General features: G+C 45.6%; 2 protein-coding genes across 6 annotated transcripts in view; both read left to right on the top strand.

The window, feature by feature from the left end:
• Positions 1 to 533: 533 nt before the first annotated feature.
• On the top strand, positions 534 to 7,549 carry rnf115b (ring finger protein 115b). 2 transcript variants are annotated; one of them, NM_001319933.1, is given in 10 exon segments: positions 554 to 737; positions 973 to 1,090; positions 2,775 to 2,833; positions 3,009 to 3,066; positions 3,154 to 3,365; positions 4,858 to 4,926; positions 5,022 to 5,100; positions 5,347 to 5,440; positions 6,647 to 6,762; positions 6,955 to 7,536. In NM_001319933.1, coding segments are annotated over 9 exon segments (888 nt in total). In that variant the 5' UTR covers positions 554 to 737; positions 973 to 1,012; the 3' UTR covers positions 7,078 to 7,536.
• Positions 7,550 to 8,804: 1,255 nt separating this feature from the next.
• ash1l (ash1 (absent, small, or homeotic)-like (Drosophila)) overlaps positions 8,805 to 23,253 on the top strand; it is a 29,963-nt gene continuing 15,514 nt past the window's right edge. For 2 of the 4 annotated variants that reach the window (XM_010743527.3, XM_019264252.2), the window contains exons 1-10: positions 8,805 to 8,977; positions 10,054 to 10,149; positions 13,040 to 13,845; positions 14,556 to 18,978; positions 20,938 to 21,607; positions 21,768 to 21,941; positions 22,080 to 22,174; positions 22,619 to 22,692; positions 22,855 to 22,900; positions 23,123 to 23,231. In XM_010743527.3, coding sequence (XP_010741829.3) covers positions 13,240 to 13,845; positions 14,556 to 18,978; positions 20,938 to 21,607; positions 21,768 to 21,941; positions 22,080 to 22,174; positions 22,619 to 22,692; positions 22,855 to 22,900; positions 23,123 to 23,231 — 6,197 coding nt within the window. In that variant the 5' untranslated portion in view covers positions 8,805 to 8,977; positions 10,054 to 10,149; positions 13,040 to 13,239. Of the gene's footprint in view, positions 9,073 to 9,403; positions 9,423 to 10,053; positions 10,150 to 13,039; positions 13,846 to 14,555; positions 18,979 to 20,937; positions 21,608 to 21,767; positions 21,942 to 22,079; positions 22,175 to 22,618; positions 22,693 to 22,854; positions 22,901 to 23,122; positions 23,232 to 23,253 lie in introns of those variants that run through there. The other 2 variants (XM_019264251.2, XM_027287285.1) reach the window with 2 other exon arrangements.

A 23,253-nucleotide genomic window follows, 5' to 3' on the forward strand; every position in this document is an offset into this window, starting at 1 on the left:
CTTCATGATGGGAACCACACATGCAGATACTAACCGTTCAACATCCCAAAGACACAGAAGTTGGAACTAATATTCTCAGATTTTACTAATCAGACTATTGACCATTCTTTGTTTGTTGTTGGTCTCCCTCTGTTGTGGTTTCTTTGGAGCAAATCAACCATGAAGGTCTCCTCTGAACAGATGATGTTGAGATATATCTGCTACTTGAACTCTGATCTCTGGTCTCAAACAAATTATGAACACAAGAAATTCTTCTTACTAACCCAGGACAAGGCACACCTGTTAATTATTGTCAACTATTCCAGGTGATTACCACATGCAGCTGATAGAGAGAGTTTGCAAATCAGTCATCAAAGCAAAATAATCTAAAATATAAAACAGATTTTCTTTGTTTGCACCTTTTCTGTTTACCACACAATTCCATATGCGTTATTTCATAGTCTTCTGTGTCCATCTACAATGCAGAAAATAATAAAACTAAAGGCAACTATTGAATGAGAAGCTGTGTACTGCTCTGTTGCGTTGCTAGGATGGGATGTGTTGCCAGGGTAACCTGAAAAATTCAGGTGAATACCTTCTTTTACCAAACTTTTGTTTTTAAGAGGAGGTCCGCCTTAAAACATTTTTAATTCTCTGGCGACACCCAACATACTTAAAGGAAACTGCAAGCTGATGTCATCCTGACAACTTGTTGACGGGTTTCTTTCGTCAACTTGATTTTTGGATCACTGACGCAGGCAAGTCTGATGAGACCGTTTCTATGGATGATTTACAACGCCTGTTTCTGTCGGTCATGTAACAATCTAAAAAAATATATTTTCTTTCTCAACTTTATTTACACAAAAAGTCAGTGTACAGACAGTGTTGCCTTCTTTTTATTTATATGAATGTGGCATCTGCAGCCGCTTTCCTGACACGTCCCGGGCACTGAACCCTCTCAGGACTGCGCTGATCCGTCTCATATTTTTATAGGCTGCCACTCCGACGTCAGGCGCTGCGCTTCACCGTGAAGATGGCGGAGGCTGCGGAGACACCACAACACCGGTTTTTCTGTCACTGCTGTAAATGTGAAACTAATCCCAAACTCCCGGTGAGTCACTTTGGAGAGTGTTTTTGTAATTATTAATCCACAGGAGCCGATCTGCGGATCATCCATGCGCCCATGGAGAGAGGGATTAAGACTTTTGGAGCACTTTCTCCTTCTTTAAAGTTAACTGATTTTTTTTTTTAACACTTAGCTCTTATAATTCTGATCCCTGTGGTCACCAAAGCGCACATATGACAGCCTGTTGGTGGTTGTTTATGTGCGTACAGCATGCACCTTGATCTTACATTAGAGAGAGAGGGAGTCAAATCTGGTGATTCGTGTTGCCATATTTAGAAGCACCACTGCTGGCGACTTTGTGACCAGTTGTCTACTGTCAACTGCGTGTGAGAGACGTAAGAGGGGCTGACCGGTTGTCACCACATGCACCAGCAGCACGTACATGGCGCTCTGAACCGTTACATGCCACAGAGCCGCAAATAGGCGCCTTTAACCCCCTGCAGCCAGATCTGTTTTGGTCTCCTGTTGTCCAAGTAAAGTCCAACTGAAAGACATAGGTGTTAACTTTAACTGATTATTACTGGAGATTTATTTGTACTGGTGGTTCAGTTCGGAGCACACTGTGAAAGTCAGTTATTAGAGCGTTGTTTGTTGCACTTTTTATAGCACCATTACGCATTTGTTTTGCTTGGGGGCAAAAAGCGCACGCGTGTTTGTGCGTGAGAAGTTGGATTAATGTGTCTTATATGAGCTAAAATATGTGGACACCCATGTGAAGATATATTTGTTTTATGTTTTGTTAAAGATCATTTGTCTATAGTTGATAAAAGACAGATAGGAAACATGGGCAGAGGGTGAAAGAGATTCAATGTCAGCTGGAATCAAACAGGTGACAGAGCAAAAAACAATGTTCCTTTAACCACTAAGCCACAGGAATGCCTCACTTTGGTTTTGGGGTTGTTGTTTTTTGTGCTTCAGCCCATGTCCCTTACTTAATTATGTGCTTCCAACTTTGTGTCAACACTGTGAGAACACAGGTTCTTTTCCTTCTGTCTGCATGACAGTGACCTGGGACATCCTAACGGACTTGTGGTTAAGATGCGTGCCCTATAACGGCAAGTTTGTACATTAGTTTCATGTCATAACCCCACCTTTCCTTCCTGTATATACACCTGTCAAATGCAGTCGCATTTTATTTGGATAGTACACCTACATTTCCCGCTGTCTGTAGATGTTAACATATCATCTATAGAGTGTATGTGACAGTTTGTGAACTCACCGTAACTAGGATATTTTTAGGGCTTAACCCAACCACACCTGAACCACAGTGGTGTAATAACAGAAAACTGATGTACTGCTAAAGCTCAACCAACAAGTAATCTATCTACAGGCAGACTATCTAAATAAAGTATCACAAAGTCAGATCTCTGCTATAAAGAAATGATTCTTGATTCTGGGGTGAAGGAACTTGACCGGATTGCACAGAGCTCTGACCTCAACCCCCATCCAACAACCTGGGATAAATTGGAACACTGACTGTGGGCCAGGTGGCCACCTCACTAATGCTCTTGTGGCTGATGAGAGTAAATCTCTCCAGCCATGTCCCAAAATCTTTTCAAAAACCTTCCGAAAAGCATGGAGGCTGTTTAAGCAGCAGATTAATTCCCACAGTTTTTTGAGGGGTGGGGGGGACAGGGAGTAATTATGTTTTTTTTTTTCTCTCTTCAAGGATTTTGTCTGTCCCAGATGTGACTCTGGCTTCATTGAGGAGGTGACAGAAGACTCCAGGTACCGCTCAGCTTTGTTGTGTTTAAATGCACTGTCTGGGTTAAAGCATGTTTCTAGGTAATAAAATATTTATGACAGTCGCTATAGGCAAGTCCGGGAAGCTGCAGGCTCTTAACAGTTGTGTTTTTCATTTTACTGCACTGATATTAAAACTGATTTTTATTTTCCTTCCAAGTCTCCTGCAGGACAGCACATCAGGGCCCAGCGAAGACTCCAGCTCCTCATTCTCAGAGGTATGAGAACATATGGCACTTTAATAAGAACACTCCTCTTTCTCCGAGGCTTTGTTTGACACGTTGCTTCTCTGGTCTCTCTCCAAGTTATGGCAGCTGCTGTTTATGGAGCGCTCTGCTCTGCTGTCACATCCGCCCTCCTCGGAGTCAGACCCAGACGATAGCGAGCAGGTATCTGCAGGTCAGAGCCGTCTTTCTCCAGTGTCAGCAGACAGCGCAGAGGCAAGCGATTCAGAATCTCCTTCCCAGTCGGAGCAAGAGAGGTCATCCAGGCCTGAACAAAGGCCTGCAGTGGAAGGGTGTGTGGACATGGTACACAGAGACTGAACTCTGAGAGTGTAAACATCCTTAGTTATATTTCTTTCTATTTATATCTTATGATATTTCCGTGTACAACACAGGGAAGTAAAAGATATATGGAACAAACAACACCAACATACATTTTAAAAGTAGAAACTGCTTTGGTTTTTTTTGCAGAAATTCATCTCTAACTTTAAACTCCTTTTTATAATATAAACACATCATTACATTAAGGGATTAAGTTTCTGCAAAATTTAAGAGTATTGTAAAATAAACTCAGGATATCAATAAAAACTCTTATCGGGTACCTATGTATACCCAGAAAAAGGTAAATAAGTACAATAAGGACAAGAGGTTTAGGAAATAAACTTTGTGGTCAAGAGGAAGTTACATTACTGAGTACCAGTTTAATATTTACAAGATATAGTAATCTGATTACTTGATAACAAGACAATAAAAACTGATAACATGGGGACAGCATATCTAATTTGAAATGTTTATTTTTTAAATCACAATATAATTGCAAAACAATCTATTCGGAAATAATACATTTTAAAATATGGAGTACATTATTAATATAGTATATGTCAATGTTAGGCTAATAATGGGAAGCAGATTTGTGGACCTTTGCAGCAAAACTGATAAAATAGTGACGTTTGGGGAAGTCATGTAGTTTTGAGATCTAATCGGAACTGATGTTAGAGAAGAAAATAAAACAGTGTTTACGTCCTGTCATATCATCAGGTCATAAATAACTAAAGAGCCGAAAACTTTCACTTACTTTATTAAGTTTTATTGTTTTCATTATACTGTATCCCTTGCAGTTCTTGCAGTTTTATCTTTTACTCATTTTACTCATGCTTCTTTTGTAAAATGTGATTACAGCTGTTCTACTGGCTGTTACTTTTTTTTTTTTAGCAACGACACTCTACAATCAGGACAAAGCACTGAAAATGTGGGAGAAAGCCCCTTCATTACTGTATAAGTCAGTGATATATGAGTTGCAATCTAAAGCGTAACCTTAAACTTTATTACAAATATAAAGCTTACCAATCAAGGTTCAGGTGAGTTTAACCTGATTGTGTGTAGGGGTTGAATGTCAGGCATTTTTAAATGTGAGAATAGATGCTTCAATTCAAACAGGATTATTTTGTCCCCACTCATACGTCAGATAATGATATGGTTATACAGTTATTTCATTATATATTCATCAAGCTGCCATAATGAAGGACCCTTATGTAATCACTTGATTTGAACATCTCAAAATTCTTCATCTTCATGGGAATCTTCCTCTCTTGTCTCAGTATAAGACTCACTATGTACAGAATGCTCATCAGTGGTGTGTGCCTCGTCATTTTGACTAAAGAGAGAACAGCTGCATTCATCAGTTGATACACCTCCAAAAAACAGTTGAATATTCAGTAAGTAAAGTCTGTGTTCTGAAAGCACACTAAAGCAGACATCTCTGCTCTCTGCTTTTGCCCATTCAAGGATCGTTCAGCAGTTCTTGGCTGGCCTGTTTGCCAGCAATGGAAACCCCGGTGCTACACCAGCTGCATTGTAAACGCTTTTTAATTCTCGATTCACATCATTTGCTTTCGATTTCATCTAATGTTGTGTGACAACCCCCTGCTCTCTTTCTGTTCGTCGCTCAGATCCAACATGCTCCAGTTGTACGCAAACCCTGGAGATTACGCGTGGGGTCAAGGAGGTCTGGACGCTGTCATCACAGAGGTCAGTGACATCACAGGGAGTGTGGCCTCATTGTTAGTTTTAGCATTTTGCTTTTTTCTTTCTCTTCCCTCGCTCTCTCAACCTTTTATATTGAAACTGCTTTCATATATCCTAATCCTGTCTTGACACCCACATCTTTCTTTGTCTGCACAAACTACACTTCTCTTTTCGTTTTACTGCCTCTCCAACCCTCATTTCTCCACCTCTATGTTCACACTCTTTGTTTCTTCTCCCACTCACCTTTAGTTGCTAGGACAGTTGGAGAACACTGGTCCACCCCCTGCACAAAAGGAGATGATCTCCACCCTGCCAACAGTTTGCATCGCTCAAGAGCAGACAGGTAATGATCCCAGCGTGGCACGCTGCACACGAATCACATGATCCGTCCAACATGTTTCATATTAGAGACTGGTTTGAAAAGTTTAGATACTGAGATTTTTATTGAAGCATTTCTACATTACAAGAAGCTGTATACACGCTATTTGATTTATGAGTCCTATCTTTCTTCCCTCCCCCATCATTCCTTTCTACCTCTTATCTTTCCCTTTCTCCTCCTAGCTTTCCTTACATCCCGTTATCTGTCCGTTCCTCCTCCTGTCTTTAAATTATCTCCACCTACTTTTTGCATCTATCTTTCCTCTCGTCTTTCCCTGCCTTGTCCTATCTTTTCTGTCCTCCTTATCTTCTCAGAAATGTATACTTTCCTCCTGTCTTCCCTTTCCTCCTGCTATCATACTTTCCTTCCTCCTCTCTTCCCTTCTCTCCTTCTCTTCAACTCTTTTCCTTATTCCTCAAAACTTCCCCATAACTTTTAGCTCTCCTTCCCCCTTCTATCTTTCCGTCCCTTCTCTCATTTTCTACCCCTGCCTTTCCTGAACTCCCTATGACTTGCCTTTCCTTCTTCTATTCCTCTTTACCTTCTCATAACTTAACCTTCTCCTTTCATTTATTCCTCCCCCCTACCTCTCCTTCCCTCCTCCTAACTTTTCTTCTTCCCTATCACATTTGCTTTCCTCTTGCTACCTGTCTTTCCCTCGTCTTATATTGTACCCCCACTTTTAGTTCCTTTCATCATCATGTCTTTGCTTTCTTCCTTCTCACCCATGACCACTTAACGATGCAGTTATTTCTTTGTGCTGCATGTAGACCACTACTTCTGAACAGTAGAGTGGCTCACACAGTTCATGGAGGTGCTGCTTCTCATGTAAAGGGATCACTCACAGCCTGGCGGCCGCAAAATAGTTTTACTGATGCATAATATATTTTTAGAAATATGACTTATTGTAAAGTAACAACATAGCTCCTTAATCCCAAGACACACACCATTAAACTGAGTTAGCTACATGAAATGAGAGAGGACAACATTACAGATGCATCATTGTGTTACACTGTAATGGCCTATAGACCTGCCTTGTACAATTAAGGTGTAATGAATCATTAAAAACTTTTATGACTGTGTGTTCTGTCTACTTCTGTGTGTGTGTACCTCTTCCTCATGCACACACTCATGCCTTCTGTTTCTGTTTTTCTTGTTTTTCTCTCCCAGACTGCAGACTTGAGTGTCCAGTTTGTAGGGAGGAGTATTCATTAGGGGAATCTGTTAGGAAGCTACCCTGTCTCCATTACTTCCACAGCGAATGTATAGTGCCTTGGCTGGAGTTGGTAAGGACGTGGAGTGGATGTGGTCAGTGGGCATAAGGGTTTGAAGGTCTGTTAGATTTGTCATGGAGGTTTTAACAGTGTGTCACACATCCTGAAGCGAGGGCTGTGACGACAACACAGAAACCTTTTACCAAAAAGAGGACTAGTGTTTTCTGCTGTTATCCCACTGATGTTTGTCTTTCCCTGTCACAGCATGATACCTGCCCGGTGTGCCGAAAAAGCCTTGACGGTGTTGACAACAGCCTCCTGCCCACATCAGAACCCCCGGAAGCCCGCTCCATCAGGACAGAGCAACAGGAAAGGCAGGCGATCTGAGAAACGGGCCAAAGCAACTCTACCTCCTTCACTCACTTCAGACCTTCCCCTCCTCCATAACTGCTTAAATAAAATACATTGCATCATAGTCATAATTTGCATTTGAGTCACGCATCACTGCTAAGGACTTTTACATTTTTTTACTCCAACACCATTTTACCATTTTAAGCCACACAGCTACACACAAAAGGACCCTGGAGTTTGCTGACAAGATGTGGAGGTGTCCTTCTCGCTACACTGCCCTCTCAGGTGGATTTCTGAATGACCGACTTTGATGTCATGAACTAATCACCACTGAGCTGCTAGTGGTATTCATAATGATGGGAATTCACAGAGTTATGAAGTAACCTTGTGCTCTTGGTAAGACAATTTCTTAATGCAGTACATTTTGTGAACCCTTTTCCACACAGTCTGATTCAGTGTTGATCTCTCTATTTAAAACTGTTATTAAAGCCTAACCCTGTGATCCTCACCCTCCGCACCTTCTTTCATCTCCCTAATCATTCCCAGAGATTCCCAGGCAGATATTCACAGCCATATTGCTGAATTTTTATTGGCCTATCAAACGATCTGTTTAATAATCAGCTGGGTTAACATGGCAGTTTTATATTGAGCGCATATTTGAGGCATTGCTGTGTTCCTTTTGCATTTTGTGGTCAGCATTGTTGCTGCTTAAAAGATGACAGATCTTAGATCTCACAGGAATAGAAGACAATAGAAAGGATTATTTGAATATGGCAGCATACATAGAATAGTCTAATCCAATAAAATACAACATATTAAATATTGGCCATATGGAACAGAATATAGCAGCATATAATGTAGTACTGAAACAAGTCAGTTAACTAAAACCTTAAAAAATGACTTGTCACCAATTTTGATAATTAGTGAACAGTCTAAATCATTTGTTAAGCAAATGATTGCTAAATATTAGTATAATTTTCTGACCTTTTATAGACTAATCAGTGACCCTGAAATAATGTGATGAAAATAAGAAGTTGCAGCCCTAATAGAATCCAATAGGTACAATAGGTGACTCCACTGTACAACACGATAGATAGATAGATAGATAGATAGATAGATGACTTTATTGATCCTGAGGAAAATTCAAGCAGCATGAGACACAGTAAACATTCATTAAAATGAACCTATATGATAAATCTGTATTTAATTTTAAGAAAGTGATAATGAAAAAAGTGATATAAAACAGGGAAAATTGACAAATTCTCACATTTGAGAAGCAGACATGTCATTTTTTTTTCAGAATAAATTATTGATTAATCGATTATTTAAAAAAGGTTTGCCAATTAACTGCTTCATTAATCGACTACTCATTTCGTGTGTATCAGGACAGAATAAAAAAAACCAACATCTTTATAGAGCAGGATGATTTATTTATAGGGTAAAGGGCTCCGGGTAATACACAGTAACGTTATGTTGACAGTCTCCGTAGCAGCTGAGACCAGGCACGGCCAGTTTGACAGTTGACTGTTGCATACCAGTAAACACACCCTCCACCAGCCCGAAACGCGGCTCTCTCCGCGGCAACCGAAAATAGTGAAATAATGAAACACAGACATTTTTTGTCAATGACCGAGGACCGCAGGAACCGCGCACGACCGACATTTGCTCTCCTCTCCTCTCCTTTCCTCCCCTCTCCTCCTCTCCCTTCCGCCCTCCTCGGTCCGTCCTCCTCCCCTCTCTCTCCCTCCCTCCCTCCCTCCCTCCTCTGTGGGACTGAGAATGCCCGTGTTGTACTGACACAGTAGCGATACGGGCTGAGCAGACATGGAGGCCCGATTAACGAGAGAGGCCCGTGCTGACACATCCAGGCCTAGCTAACGGCTTGTCGGAGTGGATTTTGGAGCATCTCGGGGAGATTTTACGGATACCACTTGCTGTAAGGAAAAAGGATTTTAACAGCGAGGAGGAAGAAATAGAGGGAGATCCATTTCGGGTCTCTGTTGATTCAACGCAGCCGCCATTTTGTTGACAGTTAGTGTTTTTTTAATAACCTACTCGGCGCTGCATCTGTTATTTTACACCACCGGGATAGAAACCGCCACATATTTATTTTTTTTTCGCGCTTGTATTTAAGTCGATTTAAAATGCGCGTTTGTCTTTTGAAACAACGTCGGGACATTTTTTTTTTCTGCTTTAGCCGAGTCGCTAAGTGCATCGTTAGCCGTCGTAGCTGAGATGTAGTAACACGAGTGCCTGCGAGAATGTGACGGAGATGTAAGATTATGTGCATCACTTGTCCCGGGGTTGTGTCACATTCGCTCGGTTTACACAAATAGTTTGGAAGCTGGAGGCGTTTACTACTCATTCGCAGACTACATAACGTGAGTGTATAGGTTAAAGCTATGCAGGTCCAGAAATGGTCCAGAAACAGGCTGCTGATAGATGGCTAGTTAGCCGCTGCCAGTGCCATTGATACAAAATGTAGCACAGGCTGTCTTATTATTATTGGACGGATGGCAGCTACTAGCTCGTTACAAAATAAACACAAACCTTTCACAATACATGTGTTATATTAAGCGCCAAGTGGCCACGCCGTCCTTATTACTATCCCGCCTTTGCCTTGTTATCATCCTAAATATTATGGAAATATGGACATATTTTTTTTTGGTGGGAGGAAGGAGGTGGGATGCTTTGCATGCTGGCAACTTTGTGTTTTGGAGGTGGCAAGGTTACCAATCCAACGTATGTACGAGGTCACAAGCTGTGTGCGCTTTGATTCAGGTTCAGTTCAACATTATTACCTTGTTATAACCTTCTTACAACATCTAAAAAAAACACACACACACAACACAAATGTTTGTTATGCAAGTGTAGCCCGGACACTGAGGACGGAGCAGTCACTTTTAGGTCGTCGCTTTAGGTTTTAAATCTTTAAAAAAAAAAAAAAATCACACACACTGAAACAGCAGAAATCTGACCTTTTTTTTCATGTTTGTTTTTGGGGCTATTCAGCACTTGGATGATACAATATGTGGCCACCACGTTGATACACACGAATGGAGGACACAGCCAAATAATGTGAACACCGTTTTCTGGACAATTACAGAGGTGAGTGAGTGTCTTAATGATGCATTTGAATAGATCTGCCGATAGTATTGTTGCTGTTGACATAACAGTATAGGTGCAACTGAATCAGATTGCTCACTGTTCCTGTTTTGTCAGCTTCCCTCCTCCCCTTCAGCTTCAGATTTTAATGGGTCTAATGTTTACATGCTGGTGAGATGTTATGCAAAAATGATTCCTGGGGCTGCATGCGTTGTTGCAGTGTCACCTCAACGGCTTTGAGAAAACGTCTGAGAGGCCGGATTTCCTTTTCGATTGAGACAGTAATTATGATCATGACTAAACTGAGGGGGGGGGGTGAATACGAGCACTTGAAGTGTGATCTGTTCTTTTTTTCCCTCGAGGGGCAGTGTTGACTGTACAGGAAACCGAAAGCACGTTAACGTTATTTGGTTTGTTCATCAACCACGTTTCTTTTTTTCTTTTTCTTTTTTGCATAACACGAGGGAAAGTGTAATAGATGAAAATGTTCATAAGCACGGGATGAACTCATGAAGATGTTTGCATGGAGCCGCTCTGACCGACACCTGTCATTCCTGCCCGCTTTATTGCAGCCATCACCGCAATCCGTTTATCTTGAAGAGGTTTAAACATCACAGCCGCTGCGTATTACGATCCCATGTGATCACTTTCCCCCCGTTAGATGATATAAACTATTGGTAGTAGCAAAGGAATTTGGCCCCTCCAGAGCACGGCTCTCTACTAAATACCGATGAAGTGAAAGCCGTGGAAATGACACGGCGCTCTGAGGGCAGACGCCAGCCCCTCATGTGAATGATGTGGGGGGTGGGCGGGTTTGGATACTATTGCCATGGCCAAAGGGAAATCAGCAGTTATGAACAACGTGTGCAAAAAGTGAGGAGGGAGTGAAAGGAGGGAGGGAGTAAAAGGGGGAAAGAAATGGGAGGGGGCGCGGGAAGTTGTTTACTACGTTCCTGCCTGCTCTGCCATTTCTTATGTTGTTGGCCTGATATTGATTATTGATTCTCTGTTTTTCATTTTGATATCCAACACTTGTTTTTGTGCTTTATGTTTTTCTACTTCAACTCCCTCTGAAAGTAAAAGCAGGCGACAGACAGGCATGACTGATCTCTGTCTTTTAAAATCAGTGTAGCTGTTATTCTGTTGTTTTGCAGTATGACTGTAAAGGAAACGAAATGACCTGCTGCCGTGTTTCGTAAAAGCGCCGACCTGTAAACAGGAAAATGCTATGATAAAGTGTCAAGGTTTATCAATCACAAATTAGTAAGCAATTTGGCCCGGTATCACACCATTTACATGAGAGCAAGTGGCAGTAAATGACCTGGCTTCGCTTGTTGGAGGTGAAAAGACTGTTTTGACTCTCCAGGAGGCTTTTTTTTTGACACTTTTGTCAGAGTTAGGTACTACGGTGGCTTATTTTTGGCATGGTTGCTGTCAGGCAGCGGAAGCAGCGTAGTATCTCAGCAAGAGTTTAGTATAAAAGAATGAGGGAGAACATTTGTCACTCTGTGAGAGAAGGACACAGGGAACAGAGTTGGGGGGGGAGGCGGTGGCGGCGGTAGTGGTGGTGGGTGCAATGTGTTTTTGATTAAAGTAGGAACACAGTGACTTTAGTTTGTGTGCTGTTACTACGGCTTTCCAAGTTTGCGAAATCGAGTCAGGAAGAGGACGGAAAAAGCTTCAAGAAAACGGTGAAAGAACACAGAGATTGATGGAGTGTTAAAGAAAAGAGGGAGGTGTGATTTGGTTGTGGTATGTGTAGCGAGGAGCGAGTGTGTGTGTGTGCAGTTTTAAGGCGAAATGGAGTGAGTAATTGAAGTAAACAGAAAAGAGGGTGTGGGGGAACTTTAGGCCAGACTCCAAAAATCGGTCTGCGTTTACTGTGTGGTTCAACCAAAAAATCTCTACTACTGTTTTCCACAGTCATAATCCAAAACAAACATCGTCTAGGACTCAGCGTAGGACAGATTTTATTTTTTATTTTTTTTCTCTTCCTGTGACACTTTACTGATGTGACGACTTGTATGACTTTCCTGAGGCTCCATTAAGTGGCTCTTTTAGTGCTCTCCGCTAATGTAGGGCGCAGAGAAACCGCCGGCACGTTGACGCTCTATCACTCACTCTCAGTTGCTGCTGGCGAAGGCTGAGAAAGGCGGCCGGATCCTCTGTCTGGTCCCAGAGGGCTCAATGTGCTGAGGTCACAGTTCTGAATTGCCTCCAAATGACTTCACCCAGAGAAAGCACCTGCTTGGGGGCGAATCCGCATTAAATCACTCAATGGCCACAGGGAGCTGTAGACAACTTCATTGAATTGGGCTGTCCTCTAAGGAGCACAATTAAGAAACATGCTGCTCTCTGCCGCTGCTGTGCTAACATAGGGTGTGAGCCGTGTGCCACTGTCGCAGGCACAGGTTTTTACTGCAGCTAATTAGGCAACTTAAGGGAACACTCATTTGGCATCTTATCCTGTAACACCTCGGAAAGGATGTGGCAGCGTGGTGGGATTGACTATTGATTCTGGACTTTGTTGTTCTCAGGTGGACAATTCAGAGTCCTTGAGCCTAAGGTTACATTTCTCAGGTAGAAGAGCCTTTGCTGTGTAAATAGGTCACAGATTGTTATAGGCTGTGAGGACGAACACACCATAAAAAGTCACCCAGACATGGTGAAGGACAGCCTCTAACCAAATAGATGATAAAAATTGTTGCCCTCCGTCTGCTTTCCACCATTATTCATTAAAAGACATTTTTATTCCTCTCAGTTGCAGGGCACTGTTTAAAACTGTCAATGTTTGGTTGATGTTCTGTGTTGCGGTGACTAATGTGGAATTTTTGCCCCCTCTCCACCCTCCCTCTCCCTTCTCTCTCCCCACTACCTGTCTTTACTCATACAGTTGAAGGACGGAGAAAGAGGGCTGGACAGCCGAGGAAGGGATAGAAGCCACCTAAATACAAGGAGCGCTTCACCCTCACCGTTATCCCCCTCCCCCTTTTCCCCCTTCACCCCCCATCCCGTCCCCCTAACAAAAACTCTACCTGGTATCCACAACACCCCCCCTTCTGTAATAAACCTGCACACCCCCCTAAAGTTCTGATGGATTCGAAGATTCAGGGGGGAACTACGACTCCACCTCCTCTCCACTCGGGTGCCCCCGCGGGGGAGCGAGAGAAAGATGGAGGGGGTGGAAAGAAAGAAGAAGAGGAGGAGAAGAAGAGAGACAGAGAGAAGGAGGGAGCTGCTGCTGTCTCTGCTGGCACAGGAGGGGCAGGAGCAAGCGGGCCAGGAGGTGCCAGTGGTGACCAGTCTCATTTCTCCATCAAAGAGAGCAGCCTGTCCGAGGGCAATGTCAAACTTAAGATCGGCCTTCAAGCTAAACGCATGAAGAAGCCCCCCAAGATCCTGGAGAATTACGTGTGCCGACCGGCCTTCAGGGCCACCGTGAAGCACACGGGACGTGGAGGCGGCAGTGCTCGTGGAAACCGTGCAGTGGCTACAAGTGACGGGCTTGGCAGTCAGAGCCAGAGTCCTTCACAAGGCAGGGAAAAAGAGAGTGAGAAGAGTCCCAGTGTCAACAGACCGGCCCCGTCATCATCGACCCCCTCTGCTAAAGCTCCCACACCACCTCCTCCTGCTCCTCCTCCCGCCAGTACTACCACCCTGACACCCTCCCAAGTGAACGGGAGCGGTCCAGCAAAAAGGGTAAGGACAGACAGTTAGCAGTGCCAAATGTGAACATTCAATATTGACTTGACTGCTCACCAATGTGTTGTATTTATTAAGCATACAAACGTGTGCACCGTACTTCCTTAAAGTGTTAGGCCTATCAGTCAGTCTGTAAGGCATCGGCCCACAACAGATTTACCCCGGTAATCACCATGTTATTGCACAGATAAAGGGCAGAGCATAAATTGTTCTTTAGCTTTCTTTGTGCTCTCTGTTGGCCTGTCTCTATTCATCATGCACCGCCCCCCCTCTGAACTCCTTCCGTCTGTGTTGTCTGTCCTCTGTCTCTGACGGCCACGTCCTCTCCACCTCCCCACCCCCCTCCCTTCCCCTGTGCGACCCCTCTCTCTGGCTCTCCCTCTCTGTCCCCAATCTGACCCTGATAAGTGTTATTGAGTTGAGTCTAACTTCCCCCATGGGCATGCCCGGGAAGCAGCACTGGACAGAAAATCCTGTCAGTGGATTGCAGTTTGTAAAGGGGTACAGGAACCTATTTCTGATAATAGTTTGTACTTACAGCTTGGGCTATTTGGCCAGATGTGTTAGCTTTAGTGGCATTAGTGTTGTATATACATCCATGTAATGTAGAAAAACAGTATATTCCCTAAATGCAGTAATTATTCCTGTTACCATCTATTCATTCTCATTAATCACTTGCTATCTTTTATTTTTTTATTTCTTGGCAGGGTTCACCAAAGATGGATTGCAAGTCTGATGCAAAGCCAGACATGAAAGCAGCCACCACTACATCTGAGAGGCCCCTTAACCTTCACCGCCCTTCACCAGACAGCAAAACGCATCCCTCTGGGAAGAAAACACCAACTCCACAATCCAACCCTCGGACATCTTCACCTTCTCCACCACTACCTGCGTCGAAAGAACCCAGCTTTGAAGGAGTTAAGCCTCCTCAATACACCTACAGCACTGAAAGTCAGAGAGACAAAGACAAAGGTGTTCAGAATTGGGGAGCACCCACAGTCACGGAGAAATTAGCTCAACTCATAGCGACTTGCCCACCGTCAAAGACCCCTAAACCAGCCAAACCCGCAAAGGTTGACCCTCCTCTTCCTCTCCCAAGCTCAGGCTTTATGGCCCCCACAGCCAAGCAACGAGACAGGGCTATGGCCAATAGGAACACATATTCAAGAATGGTACATCTTTCTCCACCACCTCCTGTATCACGACCACCCGGTCGGCCCTATGGTTCTAGGAACAAAGACAGTGTTATGGAAAATTCACCCACCCTGACACCACTGAGGAAGGAGGATGCAGAAGGGCCTGGGAAAGCTAGTAGCAGCGGCGGTAACAACATCAGCAACAGCAGCAACAACAGTAGTCGCAGCAACAGCCCAGCACTCGCCTATGGTAATAACCGCCTGTCAGCCATGTCAAAGGACAGCAGCAGTGACAACAGCAACAGTAGCATTTCTAAGCCACAGTCACGTCCTGCTCACTGCCTAGCCCACACCACATCTTCGCCATCTTGTCCCATTTCATCCTCTTCTGCCACTTCAGCTGAGCAGAGGACAGTGAGTGCAGTGAGTCACCTGGGCTCTCCCGCTCCCTCCCAAGGACACCATGCACGAGAGAGTGCGGCCTTGGCAGAGGAAAGCAGTGCAAGCGAGGTGGAGCAGGACAGGGACAGCCCCAGAGACTTAACGAAGTGCCCTCCTCCAACAGGAACAGGAAAGCCAGAAGGGAAAGACAAGGGGGCTAGTAATCAGTCACTGCGAGTTGAGAGGGGGAAGAGCTGTAGTCCAAGTAAGCGCAGTCCCAACAGGGACAGTAGCCGACCTGGGCGGACTACCAGTCCCCCTGAGCCTGTAAGACAGAGGGCACCTTCATCACCAGAACCAGATGGTGATGAAGGCCCACAAACGCCTCTTAGAGATGATTCTCCTGATTCATCCATAGACTCTCCCGCAGAGCAGGACAGCAAACCCCTTAAAAAACGCAGAGGAAGGAAACCCCGCTGGACCCGTATTCTGAACAAGGCACAGGGTCACAGAGCAGGCCAGGACAGTCTGTTTGACCAGAGCAAAACCACCATGCCTTTATCCTCAAGCTTGGAAATACCGTCGCCGCCGGTTAAAAGACCTGTGGGCAGGCCTCCCAACCCAAATAAGGTCAAACCAAATCCTGTGCCACAAAATCCAGGGTCACAGCTCTTCCCACCCCAGCCTAAGAAAAGGGGAAGGCCGAAGTCTAAAATGCCAAGGCTTGACGCGCCGGCCCGTGGGTGTCTTCCTAACAAGTTGGCGCCCTCCAAGGTCTTTTCATCTTTACTCAAGTCCAAAGAAGAGCAAGACCCTCCTGTTCTTCACCCAGAGGTGGACCTGAACCCCCCTAAACCTATGCCTAGAAAACGTGGACGCCCCAAGCGCCTTCCTCCTACTTTACCCCAGGAGGGTCAGCCTCCCACGTTGGCTCCAGAGTCAGGGGACATGGGGGACAAACGGTTCCGCAGCAAAGGAAATGGGCAGCTTATTATGAAAACTATCATAGGCAAGATCAATAAGATGAAAAGTATGAAACGGAAACGTATCCTCAGTCAAATCTTGTTAGGTCCCAGACCAGAAGACACCCCTAAAGCCACCAGTGGGGTGGTTGGCTCTGTGGAAGCTGCGACCCAATCATTATCCTCCCTGGCTGCTTCTTTTGGGGGGAAACTAGGGCCACAAATTAATGTCAGTAAAAAGGGCACAATATATATGGGTAAGAGGAGGGGCCGTAAACCAAAAGCAGCCAGTAATACAGCAGCAACAACGCCACCACCAGAACCCTTCCTATCCCCAAACACCACTTCCCCTCTCCATCACCATCAATCACAGTCCCAGCAACAGCACCAGCTCTCCTCTTCAGAGGTCTTTCCCTCCCCTTCCCTCTCACAGTCCAGTGGAGGCCACAGTCCCATCAGTGATGCAAGCTTTGTGGAGCCAGGCTCAGTGCACTTTGCAGGTCACTCTCACTATTCTAACTCTCATCATAACCACAACACGTTCTCTTTCCCTCCCCCAACCTTTTCGGCTCCTAATCCCCGCAACCCAGGGCTGGGCCCGTCATCGGCTATGGCCACAGCAGCTTCCCAGAAAAAGTCATCTTGTCGTGGATACCATCATCACCACCACCATTACAGGCAGCACTACCATTACCATAAGCTTTCCCCTCCCAGGCCGCTCCATCCCACCTCCCCTGCCCCCCTAAGTGAGCTAAAGGAAGCCACTCCATCACCAGTCAGTGAGTCACACAGTGAGGAGACAGTTCCCAGCGACAGTGGTATCGGAACAGACAATAACAGCACTTCTGATCGTGGTGAGAAAGCTGGAGGGGCGGGTGGCTTGGGTGGAATCGGGATGCCACCCGGGATGGGCAGTGGATTATTAATGCCAGGGGTCATCGGTTCAGCTATGGGTCCAGGAGTGGGCCTTAATTCCAGAGGCAGGCGGCGACACTCCACTGTGCTCATGGAACATCCCTCACCCTCTCCATCACCCCACGGGGTGAGGTCATCTCCTGATCCCCGGAGACCTCACCCCGCAGTACCCGCCTCCTCCTTAATTGGACACAAGGAGAAACATAAGCACAAGTGCAAACGCCGCAGCCACGGGTGCCCTGGCTACGACAAGCTAAAGAGACAGAAAAGGAAACGCAAGAAGAAGTACTTGCAGCTTCGCTCTCGGCGGCACGACCCTGACTTTCTCGTGGAGCTGGATGAGATTGTGGTGCGACTGAGTGAAATACGAATAGCACACCGTACCACAGGGCACCGGCTTGGCAGTGGAATAGGCATAGCTGCGGGAACAAGTAGAGTGCCAGGAGTGGGGAGCAGGGCCAGTGGTGGCATAGGAAGCACAGGCGGCCCTCCTCCCCATCATTATGTCCACAGGGACCTCCTGCCTACAATCTTCAGGGTTAACTTTGGCAGCTTCTACTCCCATCCTGCATACTCCCACTGTGACCCATTGCACTATGTTCGTAAACCAGACATGAAGAAGAAACGGGGACGGCCTCCCAAACTGAGGGAGTCCATGTCTGAGGTTCCCTTTGTACCCGGGCTTGGATTCCCACTCTCCAGTGGAGGTTTCTACCACCCCTCCTATAGCATGCCCTACTCCTCCGGTCCCCTGGGCTTGGGTTACTACAGAGGCTATCCTCCAGCTAGCGCTCTGTATCCCCACCCGCACCATCAGTCACCCCACACAGCCCCATCCCACCACTCTCACCATTCACCGTCTTTCCCCCCTCCTCCCCCGACATCTTACATGCATCACCACCACCCTTCACATCTCCTGCTGAACCCCTCCAAATTTCACAAGAAAAAACATAAGCTGCTTAGGCAGGAGTACCTGGGAGGAGGAAGGTCCCCTGTCCTGTACCCACCCATGTCCTCCGAGCTTTCCTTCAACTGGCACCACAAACATAAACACAGACACAAACACAGAGAGCGCTGTGCTGAGGAGGACAGAGAGGAAGCAGCAAGAGGAGGATCAGGGAGTCGGGCTAGTGCAGGGATTTCTGACAGCGGAGCATCAGGGAAAGGAGAGAGAGTCAGCAGTTTAGGAATGACAGAGTCTTTACAACGATGCCGCTTTGGACGAGACACCTCCAGCATCAGCACCAGCAAGCAAGCTGCTGCCACTTCCGCCAACTCCCCTTCTTCTTCCTCATCCTCATCTGCAGAAAGGTACAAGCGCAAAGAGAGCTCCATGTCATGTCTAGGCCCCTCCAGGCTTGCACTGGGTAGCAGCTCAAAAGGCCACCACCCAGTAGAGTCCTGGTTTAGGATGGGCAGCACTAAGGCAGACTACTCTAAGCTTGCACGGGGTCATGTGGCACCTGGCCAAGGTCCGTTCTCAGACGGACGAGCTGAAGACCCGGCAGGCTGCTCGGACAGCGAGGACGAGGAGCCCCTCAGCCCCACAGAGGACGTAGAGGCTGGAGCACATGATTCTCCAAACCTTACAAATTTGTTTGCCTCTGCTCTCACCCGCACTACACTGAAAGGGGGCAGGAGCAGAAAGACTGATGCCGCAGAGAGCTCTAGATTCTCCCGCGTGGACCGACCCATGAGGAAGGACCGCTCAACATCGGCAGAAAGGAGGGAGTTAGGTAAGTCTAATTTGATTGAACAGAATGTGCACAGTTCATTTAAAATAAAGAGAATACTGAATAGTATCAACAGCAACAGGGAGCATGTATTTGGCCTTGGATATTCCCTTCACTGCAACAACTATGAGCTTTTGAGTGTGATGAGCAATTCAGCACAGAAAATCTTTTGACCCAAATTAAATTTGGTGTTGTTAAAGGTTACAGGAGTCTATTGTGCACCCAAATTAATTTTCTAAAAATAGTTCTGATGCTGTTGTATCAAGAATCCTGTAGCTGAATATGACTGGCTGATGTCTGAAGAGCTTCATGAGCTTGGCACATTCATGGCGAATTTGGCACAGCGTGCAGTCAATTAGATCCAGCACTGATTCCAGGGGTATGCATTTTGGGCAGCAACCCTTTCAGACACTGGCATATGGCACAGCAAGGGGGTGGGGCTCTCAAATCTTCTTGATCTCTGCTCGGTGAAGCCTGCGTATCCCTTTTTAAAAATCCTCCATGTTGAGAAATCGTGGTTACAACTGGAACCATCCATATCTCAGTCGTGGTTAGATCAAACAGCGATGGAAAATGATCTGTTCTGCCTCTGTATCCCTCTCAGCTCTAACCCATCCTTTCAAAGAAAACACAAAGTGGAAGGGGCTGCTTATTTTAGTGGAAAAGTCCCCCTTGAAAGAGACAGTGACGTCCCCTCCGCATACACTTTCTGACATTTGGTAGCTCTTACTAGTGGTTACAGGCTTTGCAAAAAAAAAAAAAAGCATGTGTAATGACTTAAACTGGCTTCTCTGTGAGTGTGGATGGCCGCAGTTGGCCACAGTTGATATAGCATTCCTCCCAGAGCCAAAGGGGTGGAGTGTTTTGTTAACATGCTATATTTAGTAGACATTTCCCTCAAAAGCCCACAATGTGAAGCCTAGTCCTATCCTTCAGTACACCCAGCACCTGGGCTGAGCCAGTGTTGCAGACACAGTTTCTCTTGCTTCATCGCTGTGACTCTGAATGCTCCCTAACTAAGGCTGATTAATTGCTGATTGCTTGTGGGTTTGTGTTTATTGCGGTGGTACGATGGTGTTTTGTATGTAAATACCACCTAATGTTTATGTGCATGTTGGTAAGTGAGATGGGAAGCCGTAAGATCCTCGTTGAGGCAGCATGGCGCCGATCAAACCACGCCAGGGTAATCCTGGATTAGAGCTCAGGGCTTGGGGGTCAACCAGCGGTCGCAGACTGCGCCATGAAGGTAGAGGAGGCCAAGGGTGGGGACGGAGCGGTCACACGAGACAAGTGGGGAGTGATGGAAGTAGATGGATGCATACTGACAGAAGAAAAGAGAGTGATGTGGGAAAATAGGAGCGGAATGGAGGCCATAGATAAGGCATAAAATGTTCATATTTCCTGAATTTTCAAGTCAGCAAAAGACAATGCAAATAAATGTTTGTGACGTTCACATCAACATTATTTACCCCATGGAAAGGGACATGGGTCAGGCAATGGTGGATCTGTTGTCCTTTGTGGGTCACGGGACATGGGGCAGCCCTCTTTCACTGAGCCTGGTCTCAAATATATAGACGGAAGAAGGATTTTCTGAGGTCACACAACTGGAGGAAGGAGGAAGAGGGCGAGGAGGTTGAAATGATGGGGCACAGGAGAACAATGTTAATGAGGAAAAAAGACAAGAGCGAGGAAGATGTGTGGGAAGGGAAACGGAGATCTGAAATATCAAAGGATGGGAAGTAGGAAGGGGGTAAGACAAGGGTAGAATATAAGTTTAAGAATAATTTAAATGAGTAAAGAGAAGAAGGAGGTATGCGAACAGAAAGTGATGTAAAGAATCAGAAATAAAAGTTAAGACAGTCATAGGACATCATAGTTTTCTGAGAACTGATTGTCTCACTTGTTTGTAGAATTTGTCCTGTGTGCTTTGAAACATAACTAATTTCCTGTTTTTTCCTCTAGGGTCATCAGGTATCCAAACAAGAGGTGTCGCCCTCTCGACCTCTGAAGGACCCGAAGGATCGCTGCACCACCGGCAGCAGCACCATCACCCACCTTCCCTGTTTCACTCCCACGGCTCTGCCTCTTCCTCCTCCTGTCTCTCCCCCTCTCAGGACTGTTGCGTGGATGCCTCCCTGCCCCACCACTCCCATCGGGCACAGCCATCCAAACACAGCCTGCACCACGTCAACAAAATCCTGCGCGCCAAGAAGCTGCAGAGACAGGCACGTACAGGAAACAATGTGGTGAAGAAGAGGGGCCCCGGACGTCCGAGGAAACACCCGTTACCCTCCCCGCCGCCGTCCCCACCACCAGTGGTTGAGTTGAATCAGGCTCGGCACAGGGATAGAGGGGGCGAACGTCCAGCGGGGAGCAGAGGATGGGAGGGGGACACTGTGACCGATGCTATTGAGTCAGTTGTCCAAGGCCAGCGTAGAAAAGGTCAGAAGAGGAAGCACTGGGACCGAGATGGAGAAGAAGAGGAGGAGGAAGAGGAAGAGGACGGGGAGGTAGAAGAGACTGAGGAGCGATTGCCAGACAGAGAGGAGAACCTGGGGAACCTGGTGGCAAGGTCCAGAACTGGGACAGGAAGAAGCTGGCTTACGCAGGACGAGCTCCAGCAATTTCGCGGGTAAGCAGAGTGTCACCACACTGGTGAATATTAACCTTTACACCTGAAAGTCTCAGCTGAGGGACACTGACACAAATTTAGAGTGCTGATATTAAGATCCAATGCTGATCTATAAACGTTTATCAAGTCACTAGAAACCAAGTCATGGTTCTATTTTTAGCCCAGTGGAAAGCAAGCCAGATGGCCACTGCTCCCCGGAACGCCCAGGCACCGTCTCCAGGGAACAAGCTCCTCCTATGCCCATAACCAGCCAGCGGGAGAAGAGACCAGCCAGACCTCCAAAGAAGAAGTTTCAGAAGGCGGGACTTTACTCGGATGTGTACAAGACTGAAGAGTGAGTTCCAAAGAAAACAAAAGTCTTGGGCTGCTGATATTGATGTTTATTTTAGATATTAATGTGCCACAATACAGCTTTTCTGAAGTGCTCCTGAACTCTCTTTACATTTTACCATTTCTCTTCCACACCGTGTAGTCCCAGGAGTCAGCTTCTGCAGCTGAAAAAGGAGAAGCTGGAGTACATACCTGGGGAACATGATTATGGATTGTTTCCAGCTCCTATACATGTTGGTGAGTCTTTTCTTTTGCACCGCGCGTCATGTTTTTAAAACATAGAATCTGAATCTTGCAACAAATTTAGTTATTCATGTTTTCTGGCGCTGTCTGTTCTGTCTGTCATGTTTCTATACACAGAAGTAAAAACCTGTGTCATGAAGTTTGATAAGTCAGAGTTTTTCTGAGTAAAAGCCGCACCTCTTTTTAGTCAGATTTGGAGTGCTTCTGGGGTTACTCATCAGTTTACAGATAACTCAGTTGACCTGTTTCTAGGAACAAAACTTTTTTTCTCAGTTACCACAGACCTATATTTTCAGCAGTGATAACGCAAAATGTGTCATCAGGAGGTCAGACTTCTCATTTACATCGTACGTGAATAGAACTTTTTTACTTCCCCCTTTTTTTCTTATGTTTCAATTTGACCTCTCTCTCTGTCTCTCCTTGCTTTCTTTTTTCAAGGGAAGTACCTGAGACAGAAGCGCATTGATTTCCAGTTGCCTTACGACATCTTATGGCTGTGGAAACACGATCAGGTGATCAATCATGTTGAGCACTTTGTGTTTTTAGGGTTCTCCCATGCTCACAGTAAATTACTGAGAGGTAGTTTAAAAAGGTACAGCCCCAGTGGAGCTTCACATACGTATTTGTTTTTGTCTCTAAACCCCTTTTATATTTATCACTGCTCTGTGTTTCAGCTTTACAAGAGGCCTGATGTCCCCCTTTATAAGAAGATCAGATCAAGTGAGTGTTCGTCTTTGTTCCACTGATCCAGCCAGAATGTCTTTCAAAGCCTGAACAATGTTTGGTTTTTCTTTCACTCTTGTAATCCTTGTAATAAAATATATGTTGTGAAAGAACAGGGATTAGAAATATCTGATGCTCTCACTACTGCTCACACTTGACATGACAGTGTACTACTAACTGTAAATATAAATGGTAATCCCCCCTGTCTGTCTGCCACAGATGTCTATGTGGACGTGAAGCCTCTTTCTGGTTATGAAGCAACGACATGCAACTGTAGACCTCGTGAGGAGTCGACTGAGAAAGGCTGCCTGGATGATTGCCTGAATAGGTAAAGATGAATCACAGCATTT

This window comes from Larimichthys crocea, chromosome XIII (genome assembly GCF_000972845.2).
Source record: "Larimichthys crocea isolate SSNF chromosome XIII, L_crocea_2.0, whole genome shotgun sequence".
Lineage (NCBI taxonomy): Eukaryota > Metazoa > Chordata > Actinopteri > Sciaenidae > Larimichthys > Larimichthys crocea.